The 17322-nt window shown below is 34.9% G+C and overlaps 1 protein-coding gene across 1 annotated transcript in view; it reads right to left on the minus strand.

The window, feature by feature from the left end:
- The window catches only part of CWF19L2 (CWF19 like cell cycle control factor 2), a 139800-nt gene that overhangs the window by 64262 nt on the left and 58216 nt on the right, over window positions 1-17322 (minus strand). The window contains exon 10 of the mRNA XM_090265870.1: window positions 14990-15082. Coding sequence (XP_090121996.1) covers window positions 14990-15082 — 93 coding nt within the window. The remainder of the gene's footprint in view (window positions 1-14989; window positions 15083-17322) is intronic.

Here is a 17322-nt window from a genome sequence, read left to right on the forward strand (position 1 = left end):
ATAAACTGACACCTTTATAGTCAATTGATATTTGACAGAGGAAGCAAGTACATACAATGGGCTAAAGATAGTTTATTCAAAAAATGGTATGAGAAAAATTGGACAGATAAGTACGTCAAAATGAAACTATACCACAAGAATAAATTCAAAATGGGTTAAAGACTTAAAGCTAGACCCCAAACCACAAAAATCCTAGAAGAAAACATAAGCAGTAAAATCTCAAACACTGCTCGTAGCAATATTTTATCTGATATATCTCATCAGGCAAGGGAACAAAAGAAAAAATAAACAAATTGGACTACTCAAACTATAAAGGTTTTGCACAGCAAAGGAAACCATCAAAATAAAAACATAACCCACTGAACAGGAGAGCATATTTGCCAATACATCTGATAAGGGGTTAATATACAAAATTTATAAAGAACTTATAAAACTCAACACCAAAAAAACCCCAAAAACCCAATTAAAAAATGTGCAAAGGAACTAAATAGACACTTCTCCAAAGAGGACATACAGATGGCCAATAGACATATGAAAAGATGCTCAATGTCATTAATTATCCGAGAAATGCAAATTAAAACCACAATAGATTTACCACCTCACACATTTTAAAAGGGCTATCAATAAATCAACAAACAACAGTGCTGGCAAGGATGTGGAGAAAGGGGAACCCTTTTGCACTATTAGTGGGAATGCAGATTGGTGCGGCCACTGTGGAAAGCAGTATGGAGATACCTCAAAAAATTAAAAATGGATATGCCTTTTGACCCAGCAATTCCACTTCTGGGAATATTTCCAAAGAAACCCAAAAGAATAATTCAAAAGAACATAAGCGCTCCTATGTTCTTGCAGTGTTATTTACAATCCCCATGACATGGAAGCAGCCCAAGTGTCCATCAGTAAATGAGTGGATAAAACAACTATGGGACATTTACACAATGGAATATTACTTGGACATCAAAAGAAAATTTTTGCCCTTTGCGACAGCATGAATGGACCTGGAGAACATTATGTTAAATGAAGTAAGCCAGTCAGAGAAAGACAAATACCATATGATGTCACTCATATGTGGAATCTAATGAACAATCTGAAATAACAAGCAAAAAAAAAAAAAAAAAACTCACAGCTAGAAAACATAACAGCTATGGGTGAGGGATTGTGGGGGGGGATCAAAAAAAAGGAAAAAGGACTCATGAACATGGTCAACAGTGTGGTGATTACAGGAGTTGGGGGGTATAACGGTAATGGAAAAAAATACAATAAAAATAAATAAATAAATAGGACTAGAAGTCATGACTAAATTTTATATTTGCTACTACATTAATACAGAATATGAGGCTTATTTAGGAATGTATATCAAGACCAACAAACTATGGCCCATAGGCAAAAAATTAAAACAATCCAAGAAAAGGAAGGAAGGAAGGAAGGAAAGAAGGGAGGGAGGGAGGGAAGGAGGGAGGAAGGGAGGGAGGGAAGGAGGGAAGGAGAGAATATTAATTCCAATAAAGAACAAAAAAGTTTACATAAAAATAATTGTAATATAACTTAGAAGTGTCTAACTTACAGAATCAGGACACAACTTTGCTTAGAAATAGAGAAGTAAAACCCAGAAGAAACAGCTAAGACCTAAAAGTGTCTCTAGGATGGATAAAGTCTGGAAAGGGCTCGAGGTGCTGTTACTCTTTGATACAGGCCTTTTAGCACTATTTGTATGTAACACATTGATTAAAAAGAAAAGGAAAAGCATACATTGCTCTGACTCAAAGCTGGTATCAAAAATTCTAAATGTTTATTTGAAAACCTTTTCTAGCATTTTGGAAATAAAGGAAAATTTTTCCAACTAGATCAGATTTTCCCACCAATTGGTCTGCAAGTTTGTCATCATTGAAAGCCATATAGCATGTTTCTATTTTTATTATCATTCTTAGTATTTTCATGGTTTTTAAACAATCTCTACTGCATGTCTAATTATGTCCAGAGAGCAGATTGTTCACTACACACACAAGTACCCATACAAAGCAGAGAGGAGACTGAACACCAAGCTACACTATATCACTGAGATGTATATCCTGATTCAAGGCTATTTTTTGATTTACACAAAGATATTCTCAGGACTGCATATGCTCAAAGGAGGCACCTTTTTCTAATCCCATGAAGGCATCAGATGGACTCATAGCAGCTTTAGTTATGTCTCCTCTTTTCAATTCTTAAATACTCTTCATTTTTGTCTCGTATTTCCCTCCCCCATCAGTCTTTCCAGAGGCTTGGCTATTTTGTTGGGTGTTTTCCCAAAGAATAAACTCTTGGTTTTGGTTTTTCTTATCACCTCCACTTATTTTTGGTTTTCTATTTCAGTAATCTCAGCCTTCATCTATCCATCATACCTCACATCTACTCTTTGATACATTTTTTCTATTCTCTTGTCTTCTTATTGGCTAATACCATAGGAAGCACCATGTGCTGGTGTGGACTCTAGAGTCAAATGCCCTTGTTCAAACCCTGCCTTGTCATATAACCTTGCAAGTTATTCAATCACTTGCAATTTCCTCATTTGTAAAATAAAACAAAATAATAAGGTGTTTTCAGGATCAAAAAAATTAATACATGTCAAGTATTTAGAACATGTCTAGGTGTAAAAGTGAATGAAAAATAAATATTAGCTCTATTTCTTAATTACCTTTCATTTAACTAATTCATTCTTTCTTTGACTGAGTCCTGCCTAGGATTTATCCAATCCCATCCCTAAAATTCACAGAATATGTTTCTTGTTCATATCCATTTATTATTGTTTTATTTTTGTCTAGTTTTATTTCATGATATCTTATTCTTTTTATAAATATTATGTCCTCATGACTGAAATTCCTAATTAATTTTAAACATAATCAATTTTAAAACCATTTTACGACTGCTCTACCATTTTTAACTTACTGGCAATAAGTATTTATATATCAATTTTTTTTTTTTTTTACTATCTTTCTGAGGGAAAACTAATGTTTTCTGGTATGCTGGCATGCAAGCTTATCTTAAGTGGGAGTTTTCATTCATTCCTTCCTGTCTATCTGCCTCTTCTTACTCCTTATTAACTGGTAGTTTTGACACTGTCTCCACTCAATCCATCATGATTCCCAGTTCTTCCCATATCTCACTTTGATACTGGACATATTTCTCATGGCTACAAGGTTCGGTCCACCTTCTCTACACTGCTCATCTTAAAAAATTTCCTATGAGCTACAGCCTTAAATACTCAAAGCATTTTCCAGACTCATTTTACCGGAACCCTCAGGTGCAGAGAAGCTGTGTGAAGGGATCTTTTAATTCCTATCATTGCAAATGAGCTCAATTCTCAGCCACTCTGCCTAGTTCTGAAGTTGGATCCCTGAGAATTCCAACTCCTTATTGTTTTATGTTTCTGTTGTTTCCTAGTCACAGAGAAGTATATCTTTATTTTTGAGCCATATTGCAGCTCTTCTAATTTTCTCACTTTATATTTTAGGCTGTGATTGCTACGTTTTTATAGAGTGAAGGCTTCAAAGCATTAATGTACCTCTAATCATAGCACTCAGAAATGCAGTTCAATAGTTTTCTAAATTCTTTAGGTAGTAGAGATAACCATGTAAACTGGAAATATTTCCAAGACAGCATCTTTTAAATTGTTTGAGCCATCTTATCAATCTTGAAAGTCTTCTAAAGCATGCTTTAGAATTAAAATGAAGGTACATATTTGTTTTAGCCTCATTTTTACTTGTCAAATTGGTCTAATAATGGCCTCCCTAACCTCTCTCTCATAAAGCTGCTGAAAGAAAATGAAACATGTTCAAGCTTGAGAAAATTATTAATGTAAAAGATCATTACTAAAAAATTATGAGTAATATTTAAGACTAGACTACAGTTTATTTCACAATTTCAAAAGTGGATTATTTGGCCCTGGCGAGTGTGGCTCAGTTGGTTAGAGCATTGTCCTGTATCCAAAAGGTTGTGGGTTTGATTCTTGATCAGGGCACATGCCTAGGTTGCGGGTCAATCCCCAGTCTAGGTGCTTACGGGAGGCAACCAACCAATGCTTCTCTCTAGCATCGATGTTTCTCTCTCTCCCTTCCTCTCTAAAAAAGAAATGAAAACATGTTCTTGATCATCTAGACTTTCAGCCAAGATGGCAGCCTAGAAAGACATGCTGCATCTCCCTCCACAACTAAGAAGGAATACAACTACCTCAAAACTAGAAACAACCAGAAGTTCCAGAAAATTGAGCTGCATGGAAGTTCAACGAAGATATAAAGAAGAAATACTCATCCAGACAGGTAGGAGGGGGCAGAGCCAGGGCAGAGAGGACGCAGTGTGGTGGCAGCAGCAGCAGCGGCAGGACAGCGGAAAGCTAAGTCGCACATTTTAAAAAGTCAAGAGGGACACCTGGGGAGCAGTCCCAGCATCAGACCAGACCATACAGCTCATGGTCCCACTGCCGGGGAAAATACAGCCTCATTGCTTCTGACTGTGCAAACCAGTGGGGGTTGGGGTGAAGGAAGAAACAGCCGGTCTCTCAGCAGAGTCCACTTGTTTAAAGGGCCCCCACGGTCCTAGAACATCCACAGACCCACCCACTCTGGGAACAATGGCCAGGGCAACAGCTAGAGAGGCATCAGTCCCATATGGAAGTGGGAGAAGGGCCTGGAAAAGGGGCGAGTGCTGAGCAAGCAGCATTGTCCTCTCTCAGAGCCCTCCTCCACATACAGAGCCACAATGTGGTGAAACGGGTCACACTCTACTGACAAATTCATAAAGCTCCCACCCCTTACAACGTAACAGGTGCGACAGCTCTATCTAAGACACAGAGGCAAACAAACACAGGAGCCTGTCTAGTTGAGGAGACAGAGAAGTATGGCCCAAAAGAGGGAACGCATCAAGGTTACAGTGGGAGAACTAAGGATGAAGAGATAGCCAACCTAACAGATGCAGAGTTCAAAACAGTGGTGATAAAGATGCTCACAGACGTACAGATATCCTTAAGTATGGCAAACGCGTAAGAAAAGAAGTAAAACCTATGCTAAATGAAATGAAGTCCACACAATACAAGTGGTGAAGGGAAGGACACCGGGGTTCAAATCAATGAGTTAACACATAAGGAGGAAAACAACAGTCAACCAGTGCAGAATGAGGAAATAAGAATTGAAAAAACTGAGGACAGACTTAGGAACCTCTGGGAAAACTTTAAATGTGCAAACATCCAAACCATAGGGATGCCAGAAGTAGAAGAGGAAGAGCAAGAAACTGAAAACTTATGTTAGAAAATAATAAAGGAAAACTCCCCAAATCTGGCAAAGAAAATAGACATACAAGTCCAGGAAGCACAGAGAGTCCCAAACGAGCTAGATCCAAAAAGGACACACCAAGACACATCATAATTAAAATGCCAAAGGTTCAAGATAAAGAGAGAATCTTAAAAGCAGCAAAAGAAAAGCAGAGTTACCTACAAAGGGGTGCCTATAAGACAATCAGCTGATTTCTCAAAAGAAACATTGCAGGCAAGGAGGGACTGGCAAGAAGGGACTGGCAAGAAGTATTCAAGGTGATAAGAAGAAAGAACTTAACCAAGATTACTCCATCCAGGAAAGCTATCATTTAGAAGGGAAGGGCAGATAAAGTGCTTCCCAGACAAAGTAAAGCTTAAGGAACTCATCATCATGAAACTATTATTATATGAAATGTCAAAGGGACTTAAGAAAAATAAGATCAAAACTATGAACATTAAAATGACAACAAACTCACAACTATCAACAACTGAATCTAAAAAATAAAAACAAAATCCAACTAAGCAAACCAGAATAGGAACAGAATCATAGGTATGAGGATCATTTGGAGGGTTATCAGTTGGTAGGGGGAAGGAGGAGAAATGGGGAAATGGTTCAGGGATTAAGAAGCATAATTGGTAGGTACAAAATAGGGGGAAGTAAGAATAATATAGGAAAGGGTGATGCCAAAGAACTTATATGCACGACCCATTAAGAAGAGTGGGATTGCTGAAGCGAAGTGGGGTACTGGGCAGAGGGGAGCAAAGGGGAAAAAACTGCAATACTGTAACAACATAATCAATAAAATATTCTTTAAAAAATGTTCTTGGGTGAAGATAAGAAAAAAAAGTAGATTATTTTGGGAACATGTTTAACCACTACTGATTTTAATTTTTTTAAGCAGATATCTTCTAGAACCAGTATAATATCTGGCTCTAGCATAATATGAAAAACCAAATCAATGTTTCAGTCTTCGTTCTTTCATCATTGTTCCTTTGTAATCCTTACATATGAAGCTAGCTATGAGAATATAAATTTATATTATATTGTATTTCTAACCAGGTTCCTTTCAGCATTTGCCAACATAGAGAGGGAGGAGAGGAGAAAATTTTAAATTTTTTAAAATGCTGACTAACATTTTAGAATTTTTACACATTAATAATAAAATTCATTTAGATGTGAAAAATTTGTTAATTTGACAGTTGAAAATAAATAAATTTAAGAACAAATGTTATTTTTTGTACATCAAGAATAGCAGTGAAATCTAAAAGCTGCCTTGTATTTTTCCTCTTCAAAAACAAACCAAGACAATTTTTCCAGATAGACATTAATATTAATTATAATTTCATAAATATACCTCATTTAATTTAACAACACTATAAATAGGTATTATTAAGGCACAGTTTACTAATGAGGATAATAAGTATCACATACAATAAATGAGGAAGCTCCATACCCAATTTGAAATCTTTGGCTTCAAAGTCCCATGCAATTTCTATCTCTATACTCTCTCCATTAGATGCTATTTCTATTTTTCTATTACTCCATGTCTCTAATAAAATGAATCAGTAAAAATAACATTTTGCCAAACACTGTCACTTTTTTTTTAAATCCTCGCCTGATAATATTTCCATTGATTTTAGAGAGAGAGGAAGGGAGAGAGAAACATTGATCAGTTGTTCCTGTATGTGCCCTGACCAGAGATCAAACCTGCAACTGAGGAATGTGCCCTTAGCGGGAATGAGACTCGCAACCTTCTGATGTAAGGGGCAATGCTCCAACCAAATAAGCCACCCAACCAGGGTCAAACACTATCACTGTTTGCAAGGAAAAAGCTAAGTTAACAATGCTCCTTTTCTAGTACACCTTCTTACAAAGAAGCCCCCCCCCCTTTTTTTTTTTTCCTAATATGGAACATTGAAAAATTAATCCCTGCCTTTTGTCATCTAGTAGTTATGGATTGAATGCTGTCTTTTAACCCTTTTCGCCAAATCTGTTGCCCCCAGAACACAACAAGGACACCAGCCTGTTAAACCAAGCACGCCGTTGACCGGAGACAGCCAACTGACCTGGAGTCTGCACGATCCTTCCCATGTGGGAAGGCCACCCTCCCCTCCACACCCTCACTCTTATTAGGGTTTTCTGGACCCAAGGGTAGGTAGGACGACGACCATGTCCAGCTTGAAGCAGCTAGAGGAGCTTGAGACCTTCGCCCATTGTCCTTTACAAGATTACAAAGGGTCCTAATATTTGAGAGGGGGGGGATAGTTAATTTTTACGAACCAGGGGTATGGACTTGGGGGGCATTGCTGGGGGAGGGGGGTGCTGGGTGGAGGGGAGCAAGGGGGAGAAAATTGGAACTGTTGTAACAATATAATCAATAAAAAACATTAAAAAAAAAAACAATGCTCCTTTTACTGGTGATCTGATTTTAATTATGGGAAATTTTTTTCACATAAATGAAAATTTGCCCACATTTTAGCTGAGTACCCTATTAAGGACTCAACAACAAAGCCAAATTTTAATGATTGATTTAATATATTTTATGAGACCACCTGGCTTTGCAATGAAACTGTAGGCAATCTAAAAAGGTATGTACATAACTGATATAAATAGTAAATAAAAAGCACTGCAGGACTTTTCATTTTTTAATATTCTATTTCAATTCATTCTATTTAATCAATGAACTTGTAACATTCAGAATTACTCTATATTATATAATCCAATGGCATAAATGTGCCTAAAATGATGAACAAGATATGCAGGTACCAAACAGTTTCTAACTAGAATAACTATAGTAGACAGTTGCTAATAAAGATTTATGAGGAAGAGAAAATAAAATTAACTGGGAGAAACTGAGTAACACTAAAAAAAACCTTAAAAAAAAAAAAAAGGAAGAAAAGCACTTGAAATTATATCACAATGAATCAGAAAAAATTTATGGTATTTTTCCTGTCTACCCAGAAATATCAAGTAAACCATGGAGAATGCCTTAATTACTTCTTCTGGGAGCACACTCAAATTGTCATTAAATAGTATGGTTTTATCTTGCCTTCCATCCTGTATATAACTCATCCTTTTAATTTCTTCAGACACTGCCCTAGTTCAATGTCTCATCATCTCTTGCTTAGAGTATTACAGCAACATCTTAAGTGATCTTCTTGCCACTGTTTCTTTGCTCATCAAAGTGTCCTTCATATTGCCACTCCACTGACAGCTCTAGGTATATCAACCAGAAAAATCAGTAAAGAAATATCAGCCTTAAATTAGATCAAATGGACATAATTGACATTTATAGAGCCTTTCATCCCAGAACATCAGATTATACACTCTTCTCCAGTGCACGTGGAACATTCTCAAGATAGACCATATACTGGGTCACAAAACTAGCCTGTACAAATTAAAGAATACTGAAATTATACTAAGCAAATTCTCTGGCCATAACGCTTTGAAACTGCAAAAATGAAGTAAAAAAACCCATAAATATATGGAGATTAAATGACATACTACTAAAAAATGACTGGGTCAGAGAAATAATAGGTGAAATCAAAAGATATAAAGAGGCAAATGAGAACAACAATATGACATAGTAAAAAGTCTGGGATGCAGCAAAAGCAGTAATAAGAGGAAAGTTTTTATCATTACAGCCTATAGAGGAAAGTTTATATCATTACAACCTATCTCAGGAAACAAGAGAAATCCCACGTAAACAATCTAACATTACATCTTAAAGGACAAGAAAAAGAAGAAAAAAGCAACTCAAAGACAGCAGAAAAAAAGGAAATAATAAAAATTAGAGCAGAATTGAATGAAATAGAGAACAAAAAAAACTATACTAAAAATTAACACAACAAACAGCTGGCTGTTTCAAAAGATTAATAAAACTGACAAACCCCTGGGTAGACTAAGGAAAAAAGAAAAAAGACCATATAAACAAAATCAGAAATGAAGTTATTACCATAGACATCACAGATATACAAACCATCATCCTAGAATACTATGAAAGACTATATGACCCCAAATTCAATAACTTAGAAGAAAGGTATAAGTTCCTAGAAATATATAACCTTCCTATATAATGAAATATTAGAAAATTTAAATGGACTTGATAAAAAGTGAAGAAACTGAAACAACCATCAAAAATCTCCCCAAAAATAAAAAGTTCAGACCAAATGACTTCACTAGTGAACTCTACCAAACATTCAAATATTTGATACCTAAATTTCTCAAATTCTTCCAAAAAAATTGAAGAAGAGGCAATACTTCCTAAATCATTTTATGAGGCCAACATAACACTGACACCAAAACCTGGCAAGAATAACACAAAAAAGAATATTGAAAACCAATATCTCTGAAGAATAAAGATGCAAAAATCCTAAACAAAATACTAGCAAATTGAATACAACAAGACATTTAAAAATAACAACATCACAATCAAGTGGGATTCATTGCAAGGACACACAGATGGTTCAACATAGGGAAATTAATCAATGTGATACACCACATTCACAAAACAAAGGACAAATATCATATGATTTTATCAATAGATGCAGAAAAAGCAGTTGATAAGATACAACACCTATTTTATTAAAATACTCAATAAAATGGGTATAGAAGGAAAATAAGTCAACAGAGTAAAAGCCAAATGACAAACGCTCAGCCAATATCATATTCAATGGTGAAAAACTGAAAGCCTTCCCTCTAAAATTAGGATAAGACAAGGATGCCCACTCTCACCATTCTTATTTAACACAGTACGGGAAGTCCCAGCCAAAGCAATCAGGCAAGAGAAAGAAATAAAAGGCATCCAAATTGGGAAGGAAGAAGTAAAAGTGTCACTTTTCGCAGATGACATTATACTGTATATAAAACACTCTAAACATTCCACCAAAATACTATCAGAAACAATAAACAACTACAATAAAGTTACAGGATACAAAATCAATGTACAAAAATCCACTGCTTTCCTATATACTAACACTGAAACTTCAGAAAAAGAAATGAAAAAAAAAAAAAAATCCCATTTTGAATTGCAAGCAAAAGAATACCTAGAAATAAACTTAAAGGATGCGAAGGACCTATATACTGAAAATTACAAAGCATTATTAAAAGGGAGTGAAAAATATACAATGAAATGGAGAGATGTTCCATGTTCATGAACTGGGAGAATCAACATAATTAAAAGGGCCATATTACCCAAAGCAGTATTTTAAACTTAATGCAATCACCATCAAAATTCCAATTCCAATGTCATTTTTTAAAGAAACAGAACCCTCCCCCCCAAAAAAATATCAGATTGGTACAGAACCACAAAAGACCATGAATAGCCAAAGCAATCCTGAGAAAAAAGAAGGAAGCCAGGAGTACCATGCTACCTGACTTCAAATTATACTACAGAGTCACAATAATCAAAACAACGTGGTATTGGCAGAAAAACCAGACACACAAACCAATGGAATAGAATTGAGAGCCCAGAAATGAAACCACATGTATATGGGTAAATATTTTTTGACAAAGGAACCAAAAACACACAATGGAGAAAAGAAAGCCTCTTCAATAAATGATGCTGGGAAAATCAGAAAGACATATTCAAAAGAATGAAACTAGATTACAGTTAGTCCCTATATACAAAAATTAATTCAAAATGGATCAAAGACCTAAATAAAAGATCTGAAACAATAAATTATAAAGAAGAAAACATAGGTACTAAACTTACAGACTTCAGCCGTAGAGAGTATTTTATGAATTTGACCCCAAAGGCAAGGGAAGTAAAGGCAAAAACAAAGGAATGGGACTATATCAAATTAAAAAGCTTCTGCACAGCATAGAAACTGACAACAAAACAAAGAGGCAACCAACAAATGAGGATAATTGCAAACAACAGCTCCAACAATGGGTTAATATGCAAAGTACATAAAGAACTCATACAATTCAATAATAAACAAACAATCCAATTAAAAAATGGGCAGAGGACCTGAACAGACATTTCTCCCAAGAAGTTATATAAACAACCAACAGATATATGAAAAGATGTTCAACTTCACTAGCTATTAGGGAAATGTAAATCAAAACTACAATGATATACAACCTCACACCTGTTAGAATAACTGCGGTCAACAAGACAGGTAATAACAAGTGCTGGAGAGATTGTAGAGAAAAAGGACCTTCATTCACTGATGGTAGGAATACAAACTGGTACAGCCATTATGGAAAACAGTATGGCAGTTCCTCAAAAAATTAAGAATACAGTTATTATATGATCCAGCAATCCCTATTCTAGATATCTACCCCAAAAAACTCAAAAACATTTATTCTCAAAGATATATGCACCTCTATGCTCACTGCAGCATTATTCATGGTGACCAAGACATGGAGACAACCAAAGTGTCCTTTGATAGGAAATTGGATAAAGATGATGTGGTACCTATACGAGGTATGTCCAGAAGGTATCCAGCCATGTACTATGAAAAATAGAGACATTTATTGAAGAAGATACAAAAACCAGTGTACATAGGACAATGACACCTCAGTCCTCTTCAGAGTAGGAACCTTGGAACCTCACACAGTTCTCCCAATCACCATCAGCTGCCCTGTTGTATTTTCCTGAATCTCATCGACAATCTGAAATCTCTTCCCTGCCAAAGCTGATTTTAGTTTTGGGAAAAGTCAGAAGTCACAGGATGCCAAATCTGGGCTGTAGAGGGGCTGAGTCACCTGGGTGATTTGATGTTTTTCCAAAAACCTGCATGGGATGTGATACATGAGTGGGTGTGTTGTCATAAGGAAACTGCCAATCACCAGTTGCCCAAACCTGCTGCCTTCTGAACCATCCAGATAGTTTCCATGGAGGAATGTTTAAGCTTAACGCAAAATCTGATGCAGGTTTGTTGCAATACTCTCTCAGTCATTTTGAATGTGATAGCTACACAGGACACATGCTCACCTAATGGTGTCTACTGCCCCCACTGACAAGTACAGTGAAGTCGTCACTGTTCATGCATGTGCATTCCAGTCCACTCTCCTTGGCTGCCAGGGTACACTGATGTCACACAAACCATTCCCATTATATTAACAATGGCTTTTTTCCATACAGACCTCGTATACAATGGAATACTACTCAGCCAAAAGAAAGATGAAATGCTGCCATTTGCAACAACATGGATGGACCTTGAGAATATTATGCTAAGTGAAAGAAATCAGTCAGAAAATGCTGAAAACCATATGATTTCACTCATATGTGGGATATAAAACTGAAACTCATAGACACAGTCAACAGTATAGTGGTTACCAGAAAGAAGGGGAATAGAGGATAGTAAAAAGTACAGGGGGCAAAATATGTGGTGATGGAAGATGATTTGACTTTGGGTGGTGGGCACACAGTGCAGTGTAGAGATCATGTATCACAGAAATGTACACTTGAAACCTATATGATTCTATTAACCAATGTCATCCCAATTAATTTAATAAAAGAATAAAAAATTAAAATATTTTAAAATTAAAAAAAATTTCTTGAATAAAGGTCAAACCTCACTGCTTAAAAATGAAAGGCAAATCACCATTACTATAGTTTTTTTTAACCTTGTAATAATTTTTTTTTTTTACAGTCTTTATGGGTATCAGTTGGAATGTCAAAACATAGAAAAATAATCTAGGCATACACATAGTCTAGGAATCACAGCAATGGTAACATAGTAAACTTAAAATGTATGTAAGAATCAGATTCAAAAGACAGTGTTATGGTAATAATAAATTATGGTCAAACTATTGGAAGTACTTTCAAGTGCCTGATTTTATGTACAAAATGCCACAGATGAGTTTATCTCTTCAATTAGTTATTAATGTTTCTCTATAACCCTCTAAGGCCTTCAGTTAAGTTTCCCCAATTACTTTCAAGAGAATGTTTATGAAACCCTCTCCATACGGCTGCTTGAGGAATATAATAATGCATTTCTCTTCTTTGCCAGCAATATGAACTAAACATTAAAGCCACTGCATTCATTATGCAGTGACTGTTTCATTATTTACTGGAAATAGAACACTGAATTTTCTACAGTACTAGAAAAAAGAAAGAGTAGAGCTGAATTCCCTTAGATTAAATGCATCCATAATGTGATTCCACTGAAGGACTGTTAACTGGTAGATGTTAAAGAGAGCAGATTAGCAACAAATATATTAAAGAATACCATTAGATTTGTCCTGATACAGAACTGGCAATTCTCCCAAACTCAATGGATCTCATCATTCAGTGTCCAAGCGCAAGTTAGATGGAGATACTATGCAACTAGGTTATATTTAGATAAAGAAGCTACACTCATAGGAAGGCCAAACTAGAAGATTTACTAAGTTCATAGACTTTTAAGACTTACAACAGAAAAAAATAAATTGTAGACACTCATACAACAAATATTTCAAGTATTTCTCGGTTATTTACAATGTGTTAAACATTACCTTAGGCACTAAAAATGAACTAAAAGAAATAGCTCTTGCGCTAAATACTAAATATAAATAGTTCACTCTGTAAAGGGGAATAGAAGTAAGCAAACCAGTAATTGCAAGTGCTTATTATGGTTTTTCACTAAAGCCAAATGATATTCAGGTTACTGAATCAAGAGATTTACGTTATTCACATAACCTAATATTTCTTAACAAGCTAAAAAAAATGAAAGGATTCCTCCCAGTTCAACTGTTCTATGAATGGGATTTTCTTTTTTTTGAGAGAGCAAAATTTCTATCAGAAGTATTTCTGGATTTTCCTCTAAAAAGCCAGCACATTTCTGTGGTGTAGTAAACAAATTTGAATTCTATTCTCATGTCTTAACAAAACTACTGTAATTTGAAAGGTAAATAAGTCATCAGGCCCTGACCCTGATGGAATATGACTTTAATGGCAGTAGAAAATTATTTCAAAATTGTTGGCAGAGGTTTGTTTTAATAAAATCTGAACTAAAGGTGCAAGTATCCCGTCTCTGCAAAGAAGATAAATTTTATTTCTGGTCAAAGAATCCTTAGGATAAAAGCATTTCTTTGAGAGCTTCAAAGAACTAAACAGTTTCCAAAAGAAGCTGACAAACAGAAATTCTACTTTGTACACTACTTTACACACAACTTTGAATTCTACCCCACTGAGTTACCCCAATGTTCAAAAGCTAGGAGTAGCTAAAATACATGAGATGAGGGTATCAATAATAATACAGAGTTATATGTTCAAGGGATGAGATACAATCTGTCAATTACTCTATAGTATCATTAATACTAATTTATTATTTTTATTATTTATTGTCCCTCTCTCCTCACCTACATGAAACTCCATGCAGGAGGTGTTTTAATCTGTTTTGTTCACTAATAGATGGATGAATGAATCATGGAACAAAATAATTTGTTTTACATATAACATGCACACCGAACTCAAGTCTCTCATTCTATAGGTCAAGAACTTAAACACCAGTTTAACTTGCACAAAGCCAAAGAGTCGGTAAATGACAGAGTCCACAATAAAAGCAGGCCTGGGCTTTTTCCCAGCAGGATACACCAGTGGAACATAAAACAATTCATATAAAAATAAATTTTAAAAACAAGCAAACAATCACACGCCATACACACATAAACACACTGACACAGAGACATCTTTTATATTAAAATATTATCACTGCCAAGCACTATTATTCGAGGTAATTTTATGCCTACAAACTAACTTTTGTACTTACCTCTGCCCCAGATTTTTTTGATGACATCTGTTCTGTAGTTTCTTTTAATTTATTTGCCTTTTCAAGTTGGGCTTTAAGTTGTTCAGCTAATTCCTTCAAATAGAAGAATATGAAAAACAGGTGTGAATATATATAGTTAAATTCCTCATTGTGTAATATTTCAAATTCATATAATAGCAAGAAAAACAGCATAGTAAATACCCATGTAGACATCACCTAAATTCAGTTACCAAATCAAAGCCTCGTATATTACTTCTAAACAAATTTATTCCAGTTACAAATTTCTCAAAATACCTTTGGCATTTGTTTGTTTTGAAAATAAATAATCATAAGGACATATATTTTAGGGAAGATGGAGGAAATATATAACCTTAAGAATGACATTTTTATAGTTTCTTAGATATTATAAACTTCCAATCCTCAAAAGCTCAGTTATTTGTAAGGAGGGAGACATCACAAGACTTAAAATATTACCTTCTTTATTGTTTATAAGTAATTTAGATTAAATTTCTGAATATATTTTATTTTTACTCTAGGAACTCTATAGGAGTTTATATAAAATAACTACATCAAAGCAATAAATCATAAAGATATAAGTAGATTTACATGGCAAGCAAAAAATAGCATTCTCCACTGCAGTGGAGAGAAACACTTACGTTAATATGTTAACTCCTTGCTTTCAAAACTCAAACTTTATTTTCTTGCTATTGTTATTGCTGTTGTTCTTATTTCTTATCAATTTCTGGCTTAAAGTTCTGAATTGAAGTTCAGTGTTACCAAGGGCCAGATTCAAAGAGGGAGAGCAGAGCATGCAAGATATGCCTTTTATTAGACATACAAATGAATAAAAATACAAGTACATTATTTGGCCACCTTTAGTTCTACTAAAGGGTGTTGAACTTATAGTATACCAAAACAGAAGACTATTTATTTTTCAGTTTGAGATGAGTACATACATATGACCATAAGGGAATTTATTCTTTCAAGACATAAAAAGCTATCTGACTTTGCTAATCTGCCATGTGCAATGTAACATGTATCAGTATAACAGAAATGTGACAAATAATACATAGATGCAGCACTTACCAAATCATCCCTACTTCTATTCAATTTTGAGGCAAATCAGTCTTAAATCACAACATTATTACAGAAATTAAATGAGCTAATACAGCAATTTTCAACCTGTTTCATTTCATGGCACACATAAACTAATTACTAAAATTCTGCAGCAAACCAAAACATATATATATATATATATATATATATTTTTTTTTTTTTTTTTTTTTTTTTTTTGGTCAATCTGACACCAGAGGGCAACTGTTGCATTGGCTGGTTTTTGTTTTTGTTTTTGTTTTAATCTGGTAGTCTAAGAGAAAAGAGGTCAGTGCCCCTGACTAGTCAGGTATTGCATGTTTTAAAAATACTTATGGCATACCAGTTGAAAAATCACTGAGCAACCTATACAAAGTAACTAACACATTATCAGACACAAACACATTGCCTTAAAATGTGAATAAATTAATGAACCATCCTTACTGGCAGCTCATATTTTAGGTTCCCATGTAAGGGAATTTAAAAAAGTAATACATGTCCTTAACAATGCATGACTAAAAAAGGGAACATAAAAATCCTAGAAGAAAACATAGGCAGTAAAATCTCAGACACCTCTTGTAGAAATACCTTTGCCAATATTATCTACTAGGACAAGGAAAACAAAATAAATAAATAAACAAACAAATGGGACTACGCCAAACTAAAAGGCTTCTACACAGCAAAATAAACCAACAAAATAAAAAAGAAACCCACTCTATAGAAGAACATATTTGCCAATGATACATCTGTTAAGGGGTTAATTTCCGAAATATATAAAGAACTTATACAACTCAACATCAGGAAGACAAACAATCCAATTAAAAAATCGGCAACAAAGGACTTGAATAGACACTTCTCCAAAGAGGACATACAGATCACCAACAGACATATGAAAAAAATGCTCAACATCACTAGTCATAAGAGAGATACAAATTAAAACCACAATGAGATATCACTTCACACCTGTCAGAATAGCCACGATCAATAAAACAGCCATGATCAATAAAACAAACAGTCAAGTGCTGGTGAGGATGTGGACAAATGGGAACCCTGGTGCACTGTTGGTGGGAATGCAGACTGGTGCAGTCACTATGGAAAACAGTATGGAGTTTCCTCAAAAATTAAAATGAAACTGCCTTTTGATCCAGTGATCCCACTTCAGGGACTATATCCTAAGAATCCCAAAATACCAATTTGAAAGAACCTATGCACCTCTATGTTCACAGCAGCACTATTTACAA

This window comes from Furipterus horrens, unplaced genomic scaffold, assembly GCF_987537825.1.
Source record: "Furipterus horrens unplaced genomic scaffold, mFurHor1.1.pri manual_scaffold_2, whole genome shotgun sequence".
Classification (NCBI taxonomy): Eukaryota; Metazoa; Chordata; class Mammalia; order Chiroptera; family Furipteridae; genus Furipterus; species Furipterus horrens.